At 43.8% G+C, this 21132-nt stretch overlaps 1 protein-coding gene across 1 annotated transcript in view; it reads right to left on the bottom strand.

Annotated features, from left to right (window-relative positions):
• Positions 1-5232: 5232 nt before the first annotated feature.
• The window catches only part of SLC1A1 (solute carrier family 1 member 1), a gene marked incomplete at its 5' end in the record, with an annotated part of 60439 nt that continues 44539 nt past the window's right edge, over positions 5233-21132 (bottom strand). Inside the window, 7 exons of the mRNA XM_082656117.1 lie at positions 5233-5576; positions 7698-7832; positions 13510-13704; positions 14093-14215; positions 16061-16168; positions 17289-17473; positions 20113-20211. Coding sequence (XP_082512243.1) covers positions 5330-5576; positions 7698-7832; positions 13510-13704; positions 14093-14215; positions 16061-16168; positions 17289-17473; positions 20113-20211 — 1092 coding nt within the window. The 3' untranslated portion in view covers positions 5233-5329. The remainder of the gene's footprint in view (positions 5577-7697; positions 7833-13509; positions 13705-14092; positions 14216-16060; positions 16169-17288; positions 17474-20112; positions 20212-21132) is intronic.

The following is a 21132-nucleotide window of genomic DNA, read 5'->3' as shown; positions in this document are numbered from 1 at the left end:
TGCTTTTGGCTCAGCCAAGGTATGTCACTGCACGTCTTGCTCAGCCTGGGTGGGGGTGTGGAGTGGTTTATTCTAGGTCCTTCCACAGAGGAGGCCAGGACAAGGGCAACGTCCAGGGACTTGGGAGAGCTACAGTCTGTTTTGTTTTGTTTTTTTTTTTGCGGTATGCGGGCCTCTCACCGTCGTGGCCTCTCCCGCTGTGGAGCCCAGACTCCAGACGCAAAGGCTCAGCGGCCATGGCTCACGGGCCCAGCCGCTCTGTGGCATGTGGGATCTTCCCGGACCGGGGCACGAACCCGCATCCCCTGAATCGGCAGGCGGACTCTCAACCACTGTGCCACCAGGGAAGCCCCGAGCTACAGTCTTTTAAAGACCTTACCAACTAACTCTGGGAGACCTGGAATCCCAGGAGAGAAATGGAGTAAAGGTCTTTTTCCTTCTTCCTGCCCCCTCTTTTTCTCTCTTTTATTCCTGTATTTACTGCCTCAGTTTGCCAGGTGCTGTATCAGGTGCTTCCCAAGGGCATTAGTAGGCGGTGTTAAGGTTGAGGGCCCTGGAGTGAGAGCACCTGGATTTGAATCCTGGTTTTACCATTTACTGGCTGAGTGACTTGAGCAAATAACGTAACCTTTTTTTGCGCCTCAGTGTCCGTCTATGTGAGATGGAGTCAATGGTACCACCTATTTCATAATGTTGTTGTCATAAGCAAATGAGTTAATGCATTTAAAGCCCTTCAAATCAGTGCCTGGCACAAAACAGGCACTCAGTAAGTGTTAGCTGTTATTATGCTCATCTCATTTAATTATTGAGGAAAGCATTCCCCTCCCCCCATCCCCCCCTTTTTTTTTTTGCTGAGGACACTTAGGCTCAGAAAAGCTGAGTGTCCGAGCCAGTTTCCAAACCCTGGTCTGTCCTGTCTCCAAACCTCATGACCTTTCTGCTACTTTCTGCCACCCCTTGGTTGTCACTTGATTGTCCCTGAGGCTGGTGCATGCTGGATAATTCAACCTCAAGGGTTTGAAAAAAATGAATTCAGAGTCCTTCAGTAAAGTGACAGGGCAACTAAGGTCTCTTGACAGGAGTTGGGACGAGGTTAATCACTTCTTGCTTAGGCCAACAAGAAATGCTTTCTGCTCTCATTTCCTGTCATTGGAGTATTATGTTTGTAAACAGCATTTTTAGGAAACCACCCCCCCTTCCCCCACCCCAAAATCAACATCCCTGTTCCTTTTCCTCCAGGAACTGGCACTTATTTAGACTGATATCTTGAACTGAGGTAAATATCACACCTATTTTAGTGGGACGACTTCTAGGAAAGACTGTAATAGGTGTCATTGCTGGAAGTGCTGGATTCATGGTGAGAACTCCTTGTTGTGAAAGCTCGTTTGTCCTTGCATGAGGGGAGTTCAACATGGCGAATGATGACATCCTTTGTTCATTGAGTCATATGGTCCCAGCCCTGACGATTAACTGAACTGGTTCTGTAGCCTTGCTTGCAATCACTTTTTTTTTTTAACATCTTTATTGGAGTATAACTGCTTTACAATGGTGTGTTAGTTTCTGCTTTATAACAAAGTGAGTCAGTTATACATATGTCTCCATATCTCTTCCCTCTTGCAGCTTCCTCCCTCCCACCCTCCCTATCCCACCCCTCTAGATGGTCACAAAGCACCGAGCTGATCTCCTGGTGCTATGTGGCTGCTTCCCACTAGCTAGCTATTTTACATTTGGTAGTGTATATATGTCCATGCCACTCTCTCACTTTGTCCCAGCTTACCCTTCCCCCTCCCCATATCCTCCTCAAGTCCATTCTCCAGTAGGTCTGCATCTTTATTCCCGTCTTGCCCCTAGGTTCTTCATGACTTTTTTTTTTTTTGAGATTCCGTATATATGTGTTAGCATATGGTATTTGTTTTTCTCTTTCTGACTTACATCACTCTGTATGACAGATACCAGGTCCATCCACCTCACTACAAATAACTCAATTTCGTTTCTTTTTATGGCTGGGTAATATTCCATTGTATATATGTGCCACATCTTCTTTATCCATTCATCTGTCGATGGACACTTAGGTTGCTTCCATGTCCTGGCTATTGTAAATAGAGCTGCACTGAACATTTTGGTACATGACTCTTGTTGAATTATGGTTTTCTCAGGGTATATGCCCAGTAGTGGGATTGCTGGGTCATATGGTAGTTCTATTTTTAGTTTTTTAAGGAACCTCCATGTTCTCCATAGTGGCTGTATCAATTTACATTCCCACCAACAGTGCAAGAGGGTTCCCTTTTCTCCACACCCTCTCCAGCCTTTATTGTTTGTATATTTTTTGATGATGGTCATTCTGACTGGTGTGAGAAAAAAAAAACAGAGCTGGAGGAATCAGGCTCCTGGACTTCAGACTATACTACAAAGCTACAATAATCAAGACAGTATGGTACTGGCACAAAAACAGAAATATAGATCATGGAACAGGACAGAAAGCCCAGAGATAAACCCACACACATATGGTCACCTTATCTTTGATAAAGAAGGCAGAAATATACAGTGGAGAAAAGACAGCTTCTTTAATAAGTGATACTGGGAAAACTGGAGAGCTATATGTAAAAGAATGAAATTAGAACGCTCCCTAACACCATACACAAAAATAAACTCAAAATGGATTAAAGACCTAAATGTAAGGCCAGACACCATCAAACTCTTAGAGGAAAACATAGGCAGAACACTCTATGACATAAATCACAACAAGATCCTTTTTGACCCACCTCCTAGAGAAATGGAAATAAAAACAAAAATAAACAAATGGGACCTAATGAAACTTAAAAGCTTTTGCACAGCAAAGGAAAACATAAACAAGACCAAAAGACAACCCTCAGAATGGGAGAAAATATTTGCAAACGAAGCAACTGACAAAGGATTAATCTCTAAAATTTACAAGCAGCTCATGCAGCTCAATATGAAAAAAACAAACGACCCAATCCAAAAATGGGCAGAAGACCTAAAAAGACATTTCTCCAAAGAAGATATACAGATTGCCAACAAACACATGAGAGAATGCTCAACATCATTAATCATTAGAGAAATGCAAATCAAAACTACAATGAGATATCAGTTTGTTTTTAGTAATACTACGTGCTCAGTATTGTAATGTGCCCTGGGGGGTATGGGACGAGATATGCTAAGGAGTGTAAGATACAACCTGTGCCTCCTGCAGTCTCTGGAATTACTAGGGCAATGAGATGTTTCACGTGTGACTATCAACTGACCAGGTCTCTCCCTTCCCACACCCATCGGAGTGCATGAGATAAAAGAACAGATTAGGGAAGGAAAAGGCAGAGAAGAAAGAATGATGGAAATGTTTATTGAGACTGAAATGGAACATTGTTCTCTTTTATGAGTTAACAGCACAGTGTGTTAAGAGGCTGGTTACAAACTCACTCCAAAATAAGGATGACCTGCAGTTCACGAATGGCTGTCAACTCCAGTGCCTCAAATCAGAGCAGGCTGCCAAGGGGGTAGAACCATTCAGCCCAAGATAAATTACTGATTCAACTGTATTTATATTTACTTCCTAAACAACAACACAATATTTGCATGTTAAAATTCACATTGAATCATGGGTCCATAATTTATGTGTACATGACCATTTGGTATCATCCTCTTGTAGATTTCAGGTGCAGGTGGTCAATACTGAGCATTTTGTTTTACTATTCCATGATCTTTGGCACAGTTTCTGGTTTCTTAAATATAAAAGCACAGGCTTAAATTGGCTACGCAATACTGCAGAAACAGGACTATTTTGGATCTCGGTGTAAACACAAGTATATGGTAAGCATTATTTACAAGATGAGAGCCGAGCACAGACTTCAATATGCTGTCTTCACAAATGAGCAGAAGAATGACAGGCAACGGATTTTAATGAGCAGGGGCCAAGATTACTAGACTACTAGTTAGTTAGAACAAACTTCCCTGGAGGAGGACACAAGTTTCATACAACGGAAGAATTTCCCTGAACCACTGATACCAATGTCTCATGTTGTGGGATTTACTCTGCAAGAATCTAGGGTAGGGACAGTGCTTTTCTGGCCAATGTGGCTTGTTCAGTCCATCAAACCCATATTAAAATACAACTTAGCTGGTAGCTTGCCATTGTTGTTTGGGCCTGGTGGGTAGGAAAGGGCAAAGTACTGTCTTTTTAAGCAGGTATAATTGACTTTGGAAGAATTATAGTTGGATAATATAATTATTATATTAAACACATCCAGTTGGATAAAAACACATCCAACCTTATATGAGTGACAACTTTGTATATAGTCTTATATAGAGCTGATATGGATTCCCTCCCAGAAGTAGAATCTGGAAGTTGTAAATGAGTGGGCCATGCCACCTCAGAGTATCACCAGAATAACATCTCTGCTTTGGGGCTGATACACAAACGTGAAACGATCAAACAACATGATTTCTCATTCTTATGCTTATGAGAGAGGGGTTCTGATTAAGCCCCAAAGCAGATCTGGATTGAAATTGTAGTTATTATTCAAGTACAAGGAGAGCTCTGTATTTCACGTTGACAGTTCAATTGTGATCTCTGTCTGGCAAACTATATGAAAATAATAAATATATACATATTTATATATTTATATATATATATATCTAGCTCTATACTGAACACTGGGTTAATAGTTACCAGCGTCCCAATACAGTACATTGAAAAAAAGAACCCTTCTCTCTTCTCCCCAGACCTCATATACATCTTAAAACTGTTACTGCAGAACCGTGCTGGTCTGTTTTCTTTCAGAGTAGTTTCTTTGAAATTGGCCTGAGATGAGTTCAAAGTGGACAATTTGGCACATTAACTTGCGGGGGGGCGGGGTGTTTAGATGCATTATAATCTATAAAAATGTGAGAGGTCAAAGGAAATCCATGGCAATAAAGCCTGAGTAATGACAGAATATTTTTTTTAAAAAACCAAAACACTGGTCTGTGCATGAGAAAGCAGTTTCTCTTTCACATCTATTGATATTACCTAATTAAAACAGTTACTACTTTAAATACTTCCTAACTCTGTCTCCCACAGGATTTAAAAATTCCAGATAATACAGCTTTCCTTTCAATCAATTTTCTCTCATCTTACCCCACCCCCAAATCCCAGAACTTGGAGAGCAAAAGCTGTGAATCCAAATATAGAAAATAATCCAGAGGTCTGTATATCAAATCAAATGTACAGTTGGCTGTTAGTGTTTTTCTTTTCCTTACTTAATGTTTGAATTTGCTAAGAGATGACTCTCCTGGAGAGGTCCTTCACCACTCCCAGTTTTCCAAAGCCACGGTCCTAGAACTGTGAGGTCTGGGTGAATGAGATGGTGTCGGACTTGTCGATGGCAAAGCCTCCGTTGACATAGGACTTCTTGGTGTCCAAGTCTTCACTGTCGAGTGTCGTGGATTCCAAGGCAAAGGGGTTCACGATGTTGACCTCAGATGAAACATCCATCTGCTCCAGCTCCTTCTTAGAGAGCTTCTCCACGATGCCAGTCCCGAATGCATCGCCGAGGACATTCACCATGGTCCTGAACCGATCCCTGGGGAGGACAGAGGAAGTCAGACAGAAGGCCCGGATTTCATTTTCCTTCAAGTTGGAGATGGGAAAGGACCCAAGGAATTCAATTACAAATTAAGCAAAGCACAAAGTGCTGTCCCCAGGGCTGGCTGACCAGAGGCTCTCCACTTCACAGGCCTGGGCCAGAGGTGGTTTGTAAAGGCACAGAACGAGCACACAGGCTGCCCTGGGTCCCCGTCAGTCACAGTGAATCTCCTGAATTCAGCACTGAGCTCCCTAAATTCCCTCCTCTCCTCCCAAAGAAATGTGAACACCGTCTTCACAGATATTTGGGGGGAGCTGAGGGAGGGTCAGGATTCATTAGTCTTTCACCCAACCTCTTTCTTATGGGCAATTCTGAGCCTTCTTTTGGCTAAGATGAGAGAACTTGGATGTTTTGTGGGTGGTGTGTGTGTCCCCGGTGTGCTCCTTTCTTTCCCACACAAGGTCACTCCATGAGCAAGCCAACAGGGACACCACTGAGCACAGGGTCAAAACCCCAGCCAGCCTGGGAAAAGCTCACTCCTTGTGGCACTCTCAGCCAGTGGTACCCCCCAGACAGCCCAGAGGAGAGGCTGGTGGCAGAAAGCCGAGTAGGTGAAGGAGGCATCCTGGATGCTGGAGCACTGTTGCTAGGAAATGTGTACATGAATACTGTGAAAGCTACACCTGCAGGACAGAAAACGCTTACGCACGTGCTTACACACGTCCATTCTGGGTGCCCTCCTGCTATTTAGAACATGGATTGAACTAGACCCTGGTGTGGACCAGCTAGTGTCTTCTTGTCCATGGATCAGGTCAGGCCTTTGACTTCTCTGGATGTCTTGGAAGTGAAGGTCACTTGTGTTTCAGGAAGAACCAGGGAAAGGAGAGAAGTGCAAATCCACCATCACCACTAGAAAGAAAAATTGAAGCACCTGCCTCAATGGTAGGGTATCTTGGCAAGAAAGGTGCCACCTCAGTTGGGCCTTGAAGAACCAGCTAGCTGCTGAGGGGGCCCCATAGCAGCTTCCCACATGCAGAAGCTTCTGCCTTCTGGGATGTAATGGTATCTTCAAAGCCACATGGAATGTTTCTGCTTCCCTTTCTACTATTTCAGCTGCTACTTGCAAACTACATAGCACTGTACTCCCCAGTAAAGCTGGCTGGTTCTGAGTGAAGGCTCAATATGGAGCAAACTATCCCCTGATGGCCAGGGGACAGAGCCACACCCAGATGCTGGAAGACCACTGCACAGAGTGGGTATCAAGGTTAAAGCCAGGAACCAGGCTCATTCTAACTTTAACCTTGGGGGGGTCACAAAAGGCATGTTCTTACCCAGATGTTCTGCTGTGTTCCTTAGGTAGGTGTGTGCGTGTGTGTGTCTGTTGTTAGAGAGAGAGAGAATGAATTGTTGGTTCAGGCCTGAATGGTCCAACTCATTCTAATCATAACAATTAAACTTGCTGTTAATTGAATACATACTGCCAGCCAGACACTGTTCTGGACACTCCTCTCATTTTAGCTCACTCAGTCCTTATACCAACCCCATGAACTAGACAGAATCTTTCCCATCTCATAGGTAATGCAGCTGGCCCCCAGAGAGGTTAAGGAACTTGCTCAAGGTCAAAGAGCCAGTAAGACACTGAACCAGGATTCAAATCCAAATTAGTCTTATCCCAAAGCCTTTGCTTGTGCTACTGCCCTGATGGTGCTGACGATCTTGGGAAGGTAGGCTGACGTTGAACCAGGTGGTTCTGAACCTATGATGCTGGGATAGGCTAGGGTGGCCTATTGGGTTTGGAATGTCTGGGGCCTTGCCCAGCTTCTTCACCTTATTATTTTATGTTTATCTCATCCCACACCCAGCTCCTAACCTTGAGCATTACCAGGTATAATGAGTTAACGGAGATCACAAGCTTTATAAAATCACTGCTTGCAGTTATGAGGAGTTAGTTTTTAAGCATGTTATCAGACGGCCTGGTCAGAGGGAAATTAAAGCAGCAACAGATGGCTCATTAGGCAATCTGAGGGGAGAATGATGACAGACTGCATGGCTAGATTACGCATGGCTAGGAAGCCTGCCTTCCCATCCGCCAGAGGCAGTGTGTTTATCCCAACTCACAGGAGCCAGTCGACAGCGATGATGAGGGTGACATCCTCAGCGGGCAGGCCCACGGCACTCAGCACGATCACCATGGTCACCAGGCCGGCCTGGGGCACACCGGCAGCTCCGATGCTGGCAGCTGTGGCCGTGACACTGTAGACAAAACACACCAACACAAAAGGAGTCAGACACCCATTTCTCCCTTCAAGGGCCCTGGTCCAAAACGGTTAGTCCTGTTGGCTGTTACTGCTCTGTCCCTAGACTGGCCAGTCAGAATCTGTTCTCTGCTGGGCACAAGCTCTGCCTCATTAGACAGCTGTGGAAGACTGAGAAGAGCATGATCTTTTTCCAGGGGGGAGATATGGCAAGTCATTCTAACATGAGGAAGTGGAGAGGAACTGCGTGAGTGGCACACAAAAAATGAGCTAGAGAGACACTTACCAGGAAGGCAAGAGTTTACCAATCGAGGTGTTAATGGAGGGCTTTATCCACCCATCCATGTAGCCGTCCATCCTAAACAAGTGCCAAGTACCTCTCCACCTGCTTTCTTCCTCCCTTCCTCCATCTATTCACCCAGGCAATCATTTATTGAGCATCTAATGTGTGCCAGGAATTTACACTGCCTTGAAGGATGGTGAAGGGGTAGGGATGGGGGTGGATGGGCAAGGGTATTCCAGGTGAAGGCAAAGGAATGAGGCACTGGCCAAACAGGTTTCAATGTACTTTCTTTTACATCACAAGTCTCTTGACCTCTCTGGGAGCTGCCCTTTAGGGCACTGAGTTGAGAAATAGCTGTGACTCCTGTCCAAGGTACAAGTGTTTATTCCCGACTGCTCCTTTTTGCCAGTGGATGCACTTTGTGCAAAAGGAAGAAAGATCTGGAATCCAGGAGAGGCAGCCAAATGAACTTCGTTACCTTGTATTTAAAAAGATCCCTCTTGCGCAGATCAAATGTGGCAATAGGGATTTTTCTCTTTGGAATGTGCAGTTTTTCATCAGCAACATCTTCCTGATTTAAATCTGGTCATTTTGGAGAAAACAAGGGTTTGCCCTGCCCTGAAATGTCCCTGGATTTGAATGAGCTTGAGGGGACCCCTATATTTTCTGGATACACCTTCTCATCCTTGGGCCAAGGATGCCATTGGATTTAAAGCTGAAGATGGAGACACTGTCAATTTAAACTAGAAGAATCCCTGATTCGATCTACAAATCTATACTCTGTGGGCTAAAAAAGCCTCAGAGTTCTCACCAAGCTGATTCTACTGTTCATTCATCTGCCTAGTGATGTGTCACAGGTGGTCTCTGAGGGCACGCTCAAACACAGGCCAGAGTTCTTTGACAAGTGTGGTTTCCTTCAGTGGCTGTGACCACCAACTTACAGTTAGAGATTTCTGGGGCTGTCCCAATTCCTCTAAAAGTTTCAGGCTTGCATAATCCTTTAGATCTGTTCTGACTTAAGTAGTCTTTGGAAAACCTAAGTTTATGTCAGTGGTCGAAAACATTTAAAGTGAATGCATCAGTGGGTTTTCTTTGTCAGAAGTGATTTGTGTCCATACCCACTGATCCCTCTTGGAAGACCCAACACATCACAGTTAACCATGTCCCTATGGATTGAGGCTGGGCTTGAAACTCAAAATCCATTTAGTCAAAGAAAACTCTGCCCTTGAGCCTTGACCTCGCTGATTAAACTTCAGCCATTTGCCTGGCTTAGGTCTGAAACTTGGAACTATAAATCTTCAGATGGGGGTAAAAATATAAAAAACCTACTTCTTCTTCTTGAACATACCCCACTTTGACTTAAGAGGGTTTCACAGAAGAAAATAATCTACCAATTTCTACCAATAATCATTGGTAGAAAGTTCTTTCCTAGCACTGAGATCTAGTTTTAGGTCAGGCCATTTAAAACTCAGCTCTCCATACAGGTTGGGGACTGAGTCGTGAGCTAGAGTGAGCACAGGTTTTAGAGGCAGACAGATCCAGCTCTGCCGTTTTACTAACGGTGTGTCCTTAGGCAAGTTACTTCTCTGAGTCTCAATTTCTTGCCTGTAAGATGGGGAGAATATGTCTGCTTTGCAGGGCTGCTGTTAAGATTAGATGAGGTATTATATGTAAGGCATCAAGTATAGCACCTGGATGTAGTAGATGCTTAAAACTGATGCCATTTTGCTACGTCAGCAGCTGTTACAACTACTACTGCTGCTAGTATTACTATTAAAATTATCATAAAAACATCTACTGTTACTACTGCTGCTACTTTTTCCCTCTACGCTCTTTCTAGGCCCCAAATCCCATAATTATCTTTTGTTATAAGAAACTTTATCCCATTTTCAATCAGTTGTAACCTTTGATAAGTGAATATTTTGATAAAACCACAAAAGGGAATGTTTTAGGTGGATGGTTTCTTTGATGTCCAGTCCAAAAGGACCACAGAAAGAGATAAACTATGGATCCAAAAATCTCTGTAACCATCAACCACGTGAGCCACAACTGTAACTTGTAAAATTGAAAAAAAAAAAAACACTTATTACTTGATTCTCTCCCAGGTAGAGCCAGAGGATTTTTTAAGTCAATGATTACTCTGGGCCTCACAGTTGTTGTTACTTGCTCTGGGCCAGTAGTTATCAGCAAGTATGATTTAAGAATACACCAGAGGGGCTTCCTTGGTGGCACAGTGGTTAAGAATCCACCTGCCAATGCAGGGGACACGGGTTTGAGCCCTGGTCCAGGAAGATCCCACATGCCACGGAGCAACTAAGCCTCTGTGCCACAACTACTGAGCCTGCATTCTGGAGCCCATGCTCTGAAACAAGAGAAGCCACCGCAATGAGAAGCCTGTGCAGCACAACGAAGAGTAGCCCCCGCTCGCCGCAACTAGAGAAAGCCCGCGTGTGGCAACGAAGACCCAATGCAGCCAAAATAAATAAATTAATAAAATAAATAAATTAAAAAAAAAAAAAAAAGAATACACCAGAGCAGGGAGAGAGGTTTTTCATGTGAATTGATTATTTAGTCTCTAGGCCCAAAGTTTATTTCTCTAGCAGTGAGGTTAAAAAAAAAAAAGAAAAAGGGTTAGAAACATCTAGGAAACTTATGACTGAGGCAGAGGAAGGGAATTCATCCCCCAAATGGCAAATACCCAAAAGAACTGGTACCTCATACAACCACTCCTTGGAAATAAGTTAAGCACAGACTGGGTTCCACAGGCTGTGGTGAGGGAGGTGGGAAAAGGCACTTGTTACTTGTAAAAGTAACAACTGCTGGAACCACAGTGGTTGTGGAACTTTCTCAGGCATGATTCAGGGTTTCAATTTTAACATACTCGCTGCTACTCAAATTACAGAATTTTACCCATGCTCCTTGGGGTCTAGCTTCCATAGCCACTAATACATTTTACAGATCAGGAGGCACTGGTATAGCTTCCTGGCTGGTGTGCCAAATGGTCTAGTTTGTACTTGTCTTCAGTTAATTTCAAGCAAACTGCAGTACATACTTTATGACTTAGGGTTGGGAAGATTTAAAAATTTACTGCATTAGAATGCTGCAAGAACTTACTTTATGCCTGGGATTTATGCCTATGTCAAGTGCTGAGGATGCAAGAGTGAATTAGCTCTGAAAGGTTCGGATTCAACTGTGTGTAGGCCTGGGGACCCGGTTTAGTCTTAAACTTCTACTCTAAACTGAAGTCTCAGGATTAACTCTAATCCCAACCCACTACTTCAAAGCAGCACTGTCCAGTAGAGTTTTCCACTATGATGGCATCTATTTCTACAATGACAGAACCTTCGCTGTCTGCTTTGTCCAATTTGTGTGTGTGGCTAATGGCTATGATATTGAACAGTGCTATTCCAGAGAAACATCTCTGGCAAAACTCACTAATGAGGACTTCCCTGGTGGTGCAATGGTTAAGAATCCGCCTGCCAATGCAGGGGACATGGGTTCGAGCCCTGGTCCAGGAAGATCCCACATGCCGTGGAGCAACTAAGCCTGTGCACCACAACTACTGAGACCGCGCGCCACAACTACTGAAGCCCACACACCTAGAGCCTATTCTCCGCAACAAGAGAAGCCACTGCAATGAGAAGCCCGTGCACCACAACGAAGAGTAGGCTCCACTCGCCACAACTAGAGAAAGCCTGCGAGCAGCAACGAAGACCCAACGCAGCCAAAAATAAATAAATAAAATTTTTAAAAATTCGCTAATGACGTTTTCACCATCTACTTGGGCAGACAATTTCAGTCTTCATTTGACTACAGTCCTCTGCAAGATTTTACTCTGTTGACCATTTCATCCTTGAAAATCTCTCTTCTCTGGGTTTCCATGACACCATGGTTTCATGGCTCTCTTACTACCTTTCTATTCCTCCTCATTCTCCTGTTGGGTTTTCCCCTTTCTGCCTGCCTCTAATATCAGGCTTTTCTAGGGCTCAGTCCTTCGTCTTTTTCTCTTCTCTACAAACTCTCCCTACGTAATGTCATCCATTCCCAACATTTACTGAGTGCTCAGGATGTAGGCACTGTTCTAAGCATTTTATATGCATCATCTGACTTAATTATCACTAGCATAAAATGTAGGTACTATTATTATCCTCATTTATACAGGTGAGAAACAGAAGCTTAGAGAATTCGAGTAACTTGGTCAAGGTCACAGCCAATCATGGTCAAAAACATAACTGACTCACGACCCACATGCTTGATGAGCACCATCAAGCTGATGACTCTGACTTCTGTATCTGCAGTTGTGACCACATTTCTCACCGCATATTTCCACCTGCATGTCTTAAAGGCATTTCAAATTCAATGTGTCAAAAAGTGTAATCTCTTTACCTTCCCACCTCTACTTGCTTCTCTTATACTAGTCCCTGTTCTGGTAAGCACCATCCATCAATCCAGAACCATCCACCAATCCTGGGGGTCATCTTAGCCTTCCTCTGTCCCTCACTCTGAATCCAGTAAATGCCTCTTGAATTCATTAGCTCTTCTCCATCCCCCGTGTCAGTACCTTAATGTAGGCCTTTTCATACCTTACTTGCAATAGTCTTCTAAATGGTCTTCTAGCTTATGGTTCCTGCCCCCACTGGGGCCATCCACCATATTACCAGTTACCTCTCTAAAATGCAAATCTGTCCATAATATGAAAGACTGTCTAAGACCCTTCCATGAGCTCCTCACACAAAGCCCTTCAGGATATGATCCCTGCCTTCACATTGTACTCTTTATGTCAACCATACCAAATAATCTGTACTCTGTAACTAGGCCATAGTTACATCAAGACCCCTGTTAATGCTATTCCTTTTTCCAAAATGCTTTTAGCTTCCTTCCTTCTACTACTAAATTCTTATTCCTCTTCTAAGACTTAGCTAAACGTTCCCTTCTTCCAGGAAGCCTTTCCTCGCCTTCCCAGGTAGAGCCAACCCTTTCTTCTTCAGTTCCCTTTGTGCCCCCTCAACTCAGACCTCTATTATAGCCTTTACCATACCACTCAGCACTTATTTAGATATCTTCATACCTTACCTTTCTACCAGGAACCCCTTGAAAGCAGGGACTGGTCCTTATTCCACCTTGAGTCCTTGGTACCTACTCTGTGCCTAGCACCTAGTGGGTGCACTGGACTGAGAACACAGGGATGCCTTTGGCTATCCAGACCTGAAGCAGTTTTATGTACCATGATCCCACTACTTGTAATACAGTTGTGCTTAATCTTGGGAAGGGACTTTGTAGACCAAGAAAATCATCCTATCACTGGACCATCCTTGATCTCCCTTCACAGATGATTTTCACTTGAGGCAATTCCAGTAACAGAAATGAAAAGGAGTGTGATTTCATGCCCCACCTGATAGTGACAATCTGCCCAATGCTCAAGTCCAAGTCATTCAACTGTGCAATAAACACAGCTGCCACTGCTTCATAGAGTGCAGTCCCATCCATGTTGATTGTAGCACCAACGGGTAACACAAATCTAGTGATCCTCTTGTCCACCCGGTTCTTCTCTTCAGCACAGCGGAAAGTGACTGGCAGTGTTGCTGAACTGTGTGATAAAAGAGAAAGGAACTGATGGTCTAGGAATGCTGGTCCTCGATCCCTGCCTGAAGAGATACCTCTGTTCCAAAAACTAAACCGAGATCTCAAAGCATGATGGCACTTTTGGCAGGTCCAGGAATCAGAAGGCGCTGTGCTTGCCACTGCCCCCAGCTACACTATAACCCCTTCCGGGCTGCAGGCTCTGCCAAGAGGGCAGGAAATATCCAGTAGGTGAGGGAATATGTGTAAGGACATGGGCAGAGACTATGGACGTCGTTTCTCAAATTAAAGGCAGCTACAAAACCCACCAGCTGCAGCCAGTGCTTCATCAGGTGAGGTGAGAGTTGCTAAGGCTTGGTTCACAGACTTCTTCCAGACACCCCTCTTCTATTTACCTGGAGGAGATCATGACAGCTGTCAGAAGAGCCTGGGCCATTCCCATGGCGAATCGGAAAGGGTTCTTTCGTACAATTAGAAAATATAGCAGTGGGAGAATTACAATGGAGTGGATTGCAAGCCTGTAAACAGGAGAGAAACAGGTTCATAGATGATATCATTCTTTCATACTACTTCTTTTTTTCAAACAGCAGTTTTACTCGTGATATATCATTCAACTTTCATAATGACCCAATGAGAATATGAAAAAGAGGACAGGAATATATGTCTCCAGTGCACATATGAGGAAGAAGAGACTCAGCAAATCAAATATCTTGTCAAGGTTAATGGCTAAGCCAGTAGCTGAGCCCATGTTTAGGAGCTCACAGAACAAGTTGTGTCATGCTGCTGAGCCCTGTACCTGCGCTTCCTGCTATACGTGTTAACGTGCTTTCACTTCCTTCTGCTGTTGAATTCTTATTCCTCCTCTAAGACTCAGCAAAACTTGCCCCTCCTCTGGGAAGCCTTCCTTCACCTTCCCAGGTCAAGCTGACCTTTCCCTCCTTGGTGACTCTGTGGCCAATAGTATTATAGCCCTTATCACAGCACTCAGCCTGGGCCACGCCACTGTCTGGCTGGATGGCACCCACCACCTAAGAGGAGAATCAGGGTGCAATAAGGAGGAAGTAATCCCTGCTTTTCCACAGTCATACTTCAGGACTGACCCTCTTTTCTTTGTCATTCCTACCTTCCAAACTATTCCTTGCCAGGGGGCTTAAGAAATGAGACTGATTTAGCAGATGCCATGTAAGTGGGAGCTTAGAGTTTACAGATCAGTTATGTGAAGCTGAAATAATAAGAAATGGTCATGGAAAATACAGATCCTGGAGGTCAGGAAAGAGGATCTTATAGACAGAAAGCCTGTGGCTTAGAACTATGAGAAACTGACTTCGTTTTCTGTTAGAAACCTAGATAGGTCAATAGAGCAGAAACCAGCAGAACCCCATTCTGAAGTAGCTCAGCATCATAAACCTCAGCCACACCGTGACCTGGACACAGCCCCTGGCCTCCAGTAAGGTGCATGGTCCCACCTCCATTACTACTGGGGCCCTGGGATTTGATTCTGGCTTTCTTCTCCATTGACCAGCAGGGCTATGCTTTCGGTACACACAGATTAAGAACCAAATGCTGTGCCGTGGAAAGTCCCCAGTGCATCTGAGTTCCAATAGGTGAGCTGATTGCTCCAGTTGGGTGTTTGGGGGCAAGGACCTATGGGAGTCAAGTTGATGATGTTTAGTCATTCCCTTGGTCCACATTTCTTAGCACATGTGATGTATCCTGCCCTCGGCTAGATATCTGGGCACACCACTCATAACCTATCCCACCACATCTCCCCTCAAGAACCAATAAGTGGGCTACAATAAATACGCACACAACCTGTCTCCTACTGCCCTCCTGCTTCGCACAGTTCCTACCAATCTAAAGATTCTCCTAGCACCCTCTCCAATGATGCAGGCTGTGACTGTGCCTACCAGCCCCACCAACAGGAGTGGAACCAACCAGCCATCCCACTCCTCCTTGCTCCAGTCTGACTTAATTTAGGCCCTGCTTAATTTCTTTCAGACTCGGGGTACGTGGGGCCTGTTCTTATTGGTTTGGTTGGTTTACATCCTTGAAGAAGTTAAGGCCAAGAGCAGACCAAGAGAGGCCACCAGTGGGGTTTTCTCTTGTTTTAAGACAACTAATAAAGGCAGTGACAAAGCATGGTCCAGGCTGTTCTGCCAAGATCTGGAAATTAGCACAGTGTGATCCACCTCCAGTTCAGCCGTTAAAGGGCAGCCCTCCTCCCTGCTGCTCTCTTATCTCTGAACCCCATCTTTCCCTGCACGTGGGAGAGAAGCCAATTTTAACCAACTGAAACCCAGGCTCTCAGCAGAAATCCACTGGCTCAAATGATGTTTCTGTTTCTTCCCTCGAGTCTGACATACCCACTCAGGACAGTGGCCATGTAAAGGCCCAGCTTGCGGAATATTTCCCAGTCTTCGACTTCTATGATCTTCCCAGCAATCAGGAACAAAATACCAACTGGCATGTAGCTAGAAAGTAAACATAAGAAAGACTCACTTCTGTCATCAAGTATTTTCTCAGGGTGGGAATGCTGGGGAAGAAACAAGCCAGGGCATGCACCTGGGCTTGGCATGTGCCCTCAGCTGGGAGTCCACAGTGAAGCTAAGGTCTCACTTTCAGCCCTGCTGGACCACATTGGCACCAGGTTTCAGCACCCCTGTGCACCTTAACTTCTACCCACCTAAGCTACTGTAAGGGGTACACTTGGTTAGAAGGTGTGGTTAAATTGGTACATACCCCATGCCTTGCTTCTGGTACACAAACACCCTGCCTACTGTCACATCTGCAGATCTCTCCTTAGCTTGACCGTCCAAATATGGCCACTAGGCTCTTTCTGGACATGGTTGTCTTGTTTCCCAGGTAGTGGTATCAGCAACAGAGCAGTAGAACTAGTCGTGCAAGTCGTCATAATAGCTCTGTTTGTGGAGCTGTCATTACGTGCTTTATGTTGGGTTAAGAATTTTACATGCACCATTTCACTTAATGTACTTCTCCCAGCTCTAGCGGCAGACGTTATTATCCTTTTTTACATATGATGAAGCTGAGGTTCAACAGGATTAAGTGACTGAAATGTCACTGTCAATGTCTATACTTTGAACCAACTTGCTATGAGATAAGCGGGGCAGAGGTCTCCTAGGAAAGGTGGACTTTTTGGCATCTCTAGGGACAGGGCAGATACTCAGGTGGTGCAACTGCTATGCTCACCAATGGCAGCTTTTATTTGGATGTGTTAGGGCCCATGTCGTACCAACTGTAAATATTCTGAATATCCCTTCTGCCTGGGGCCTGGGAAGGAAAGCACCTGTGTTCTGATGTGCAGGAAACTCTTTCAAATCACTCCTTTAAGAGTTATTGCTTACATAAATGTTGCTTGGTTGCAAGATGATCAAGGACTTTGGTAGAAAAGACAATGGTTGATATCTAGACTTCTGTTAGTGACCTAAGTCCTAAGTAATACATGGAATTATTTAATACTCCAGTGTCTGGATACCCTCTTCTAAGGTGAGGTCAACTGAGAAACATAAATCTCTTCATGCTAATTTTGAAGGGTCAGGGGAAGCAAGATGGCATTAACCGGCGTGTGCTCACCACATAATGATTTGAACGATTTTCATGGTTGCATCACTCAGAGCATTGAAGAAATCCACCAGAATCTGTCCCCTTTCTCCCATTTTTCCAATGACAATTCCAAAGACGAGGCAAAAGACAATCAAGCCCAGGACATTTATGCCGTCTGAATACATGCCTATGACTTTGTATTCCTTTGTTCTGTTCTGTGGATCAAAACCAAGAAAATACATTGATGCATGAGTACAATCTTGTTAGAATGCATAGACCCTGAAACAGAAAGATATGATAGCCAAACAAACCAGTGGCTCTAGCAAGAACTCTGGATCAACAACTTTGGGAAACATAATTAAAAACACAAACACCTACGCGTGGGTCAAATTTTACTGCCTCCCACCCTCTGCCACTGAAGTTTAAAGTGTGTCTTTTTTCCTTTCTTTCAACAAATCCATATTTGAATATTTCTTTTGAAGATTTCTTATTCTGGGGTGTTTTAAATTTTTAATAAGAACTTTAGAATCAAGGCACTTTTCAGGGTTATTTTAACTACCAGTTACATTTGGAGTCTGCATAAAAAGATACAGATTAATAATGCAGGAAGCTCAAAATATTTACCAGTGTGGACATTTTTAGGACACTTTACTATCTGTTTTATCCTAATAATGAACACAGGAATATTCTTTTCTGCCTCTAATCCTGGATGACCAATAGGATTTTAGAGACATAAAAATTAACCAGACATATACTACTGTGAACCATGTCTTTGTTTTATGCTGGGTAAGAAGAGCACGAGATATACCGAGAGATAACTCAATCTGCGTTGTGCAGCTGAGATTTACTGAGAGATTTCACAGGGAGATAACGTATTCTGAGTGGTGCAAACCAGGTTTACAAAGAATTACGTGGACGAGCCACTGGGGTACCGATTATTTCTTACTTATGATCTGACATGATCAAACATATTTATTGAGCAGTTAGTGTGCTAACTGCTTTGGCCACAGCATAAAGTCTTAAAATGCAGCTGGATAGACAAGACTAACTGTGAGAAACGGGAGCCAATGATAGCAAGGTGGTGTGTAATTAGCTGCACAGCCAAGCTATGAGTTACAGACATCATATGGAGACTGGGGACATGAATGAGGGCTGTGAGGTTAGGGAAAGCTAGGCCTGAGCAGTAGGCAGCCAGGAGATGAAAGCACAGTCCAGAAAAATGTAAGGAAAGGCAAAAGTCATCACGCACCAGGTCCCTGTACCCTGCTTGAATAATTCCTACTCATCCTTGATGGACCCCACACTAATTTAAACCTCCCTGCTGAATGCCCCAGAGTACCCTATTCTTCCCTGTTTTAATATTCATCACTCTTCACATGAGGGCATAAGTCACATCTGTCTTTTCTCTACTGTAATCCCAATGCCCAGCAGGGCTTGGCTCATGGAGGGTGCTCAGAAAATCTTTATGGAACCATATCAAAAAGCAGGAATAGAAACTAATTGAGGAGGTGGATCTGGATAGAATAGATTGGGCTCACCAAGAAATAAGCTGGGAAACCAGGGAGGAGCTAGGTCATGGAGGGCTTTCTGTAGGAAGAAAGAGGGAGCTAACTGTGGCCTACTTGACCTGAACTCTTAAGTCTACTGAGTATTTCTTTTTTCCTTAAATCTTTCCTTTCTGTGTGAAGGCACAGTACCTTCAGGAGCGAGCTACAGGACTACAGATATACTACTTTAGGCCCACACGATCTAATCTCCAATGCCGAAATCCCCAAAGTTCTCAAAGCCTGTTGATTTCATTGATAAATTTATGGCAAACTCTTGGTGGCAAAACCTATCCCGAACTGAGATGAGGCTACATATAGCCTATTTTTCTTACTTGGTAGAACATTCACAAGTTAGTTGCAGAAATACTGATGTGCTTGATTCTAGAATGTTATTGTCAATTCCACTTAAGGATGCTGTATAACATATAGTACATACACCACCTGGACCTTCTAAAGTGAAAAGCTCTGAACTCAGTATCAAATATGGGCAAAGAGTTTCAGATAAGGAACTGTAGGCCTGCAGTTTAAGTAGTCTTGCAAATCTAACATAGTTCCCAGAGGTGCCCAACTCAACTCTGGGTGGCAGAGATACAGAAGTGAGAGGACTCATTCTTTTCTCTGCGTGGTTCAGTTGCTTCTCATTATTCTCAGAAGTGACACTCTATAAAGTGGCTGTGAACACTGAATTAGTGAATATTGAATCAATGTTCCTAGGGGAAATACAGGATTAGGTTTCTGGGAATCCACAGTCACAACATTTTTGCCAAATAATCAACATAAAACCTTGTTTTCTCTGTGTTTCAGTTCAAAGACACCTTATTTAATATATATTATTTAGTTGTTAACATTGAACTCACAGCCAACACACTTTAACTCATGTCTGAATGAAACTTATCTAACACATGTATTTTCCCATATGGCACATCAGCCTGCCTGCCTTTGGGAAAACTAACTAGACAGCACTGCAGCATGATGCTTGGGGGACATTTCAAACAGCGAAATCACCAAGACAGAGTACAAAAATGTGAAAAATGTGGCATAAACACACCGCACAAAGGACACTTATTTACCGTGTAAGAGCTGAACCAAGAAGGCTGAGCGTAGCCTTGTTCAGCCTCAGCGGGGAACATGTGCATTGGGCAACTTAAAACTTTCACCACTCTTTGTGTGTCTGTGAATGTGAGTAGGTGAATTCACAAACGTGGCATCTGCGAACAATGAGGATCTACTTATTTCCATCTCCTGCTCACTCATGGCTCGGCACCGCCTACCAGGGAAGGGAGCAAACAACAGGATGGAAATGGTACCTTGGAAATAGCAGTTGTCATGATGGCTGTGACAGACACCTCCGTCCTGTTAGTCCCTGGCTCATCGGGACGTCTCACTTCTTCACGTGTGGTTTTGTACTGCACGTTGGAGGGGAAAAAAGGTCAAAGAAACAAACAAAAAGAGATTTTTTTTTTAAGCTTCTGAGGCTAAAGGAGTATTACTTTGGCCAGACAAGTGTCACTGAAAGGTTCCACCTCCGAGGCCTCTGTTGGCTTCAGGTTTGGATGGTACCTCCCATGAGGCTTTGGAAGCAAAAATGGAATTGAGAAATCCAACCTCCTGACCTCCACAGCCACCATTCAATGGTGTCAAAATGCTCTCTAACTTCTGTAATAAGGGACCAATTAATGGAGCAATAATGTGAAAAGAAAGCATGGGTTTTATTTGTAGTTGCTTTACCAGACAGACTCTATAGGAATCCTATGAATCATTTTTGTTTCTGTTTATTTATTCATTCATTTATTATTTTTAATCTGGAAAAACAAAACCTCATCATTTGGATAAATGTAGTCACCATGACTTTAACAAACATCCACAACTATACGGTTGTTCCAAAGTCAATAGTCCCTTTAGGGCTATTACGTGAGTGAGATTTCTGTTGAATTTCTTCAGCCCTGTTTGATTCTGCTGGACTTCAGCAGAGATGTTTAAGAAAGAGCTAGTATATCATCACGCCAGGCATAAATGTCACTCTTACGAGGCTCTGCCAACACCAGGAACCTTACAAATGACCACTGTGGCTGAATTGCAAAGGCACTCCCTAAATAGAGGTGGTTCTGTACCTCTTGGAGGTCGGCAGGGAGCAATTTAATTGCCATTTTTATTGGTCTACACAGAGGTCTGTGTTCCTGTAATTATGTAAATGAATTCAGCAGCTTGTGATAGACTCAGCTGTCTTAAAGTGCATAGATAAACAAGGGAAAAAGCCTTAAAGGAAATGGAGTGAAGAGATTGTTAAACTTCCTAAAGGAAAAAAATCTTGGCTTTGTTATATTGCT

This window comes from Grampus griseus, assembly GCF_964374135.1.
Source record: "Grampus griseus genome assembly, chromosome: 6".
Classification (NCBI taxonomy): Eukaryota; Metazoa; Chordata; class Mammalia; order Artiodactyla; family Delphinidae; genus Grampus; species Grampus griseus.
This window is presented reverse-complemented; position numbering and strand designations above follow the sequence as displayed.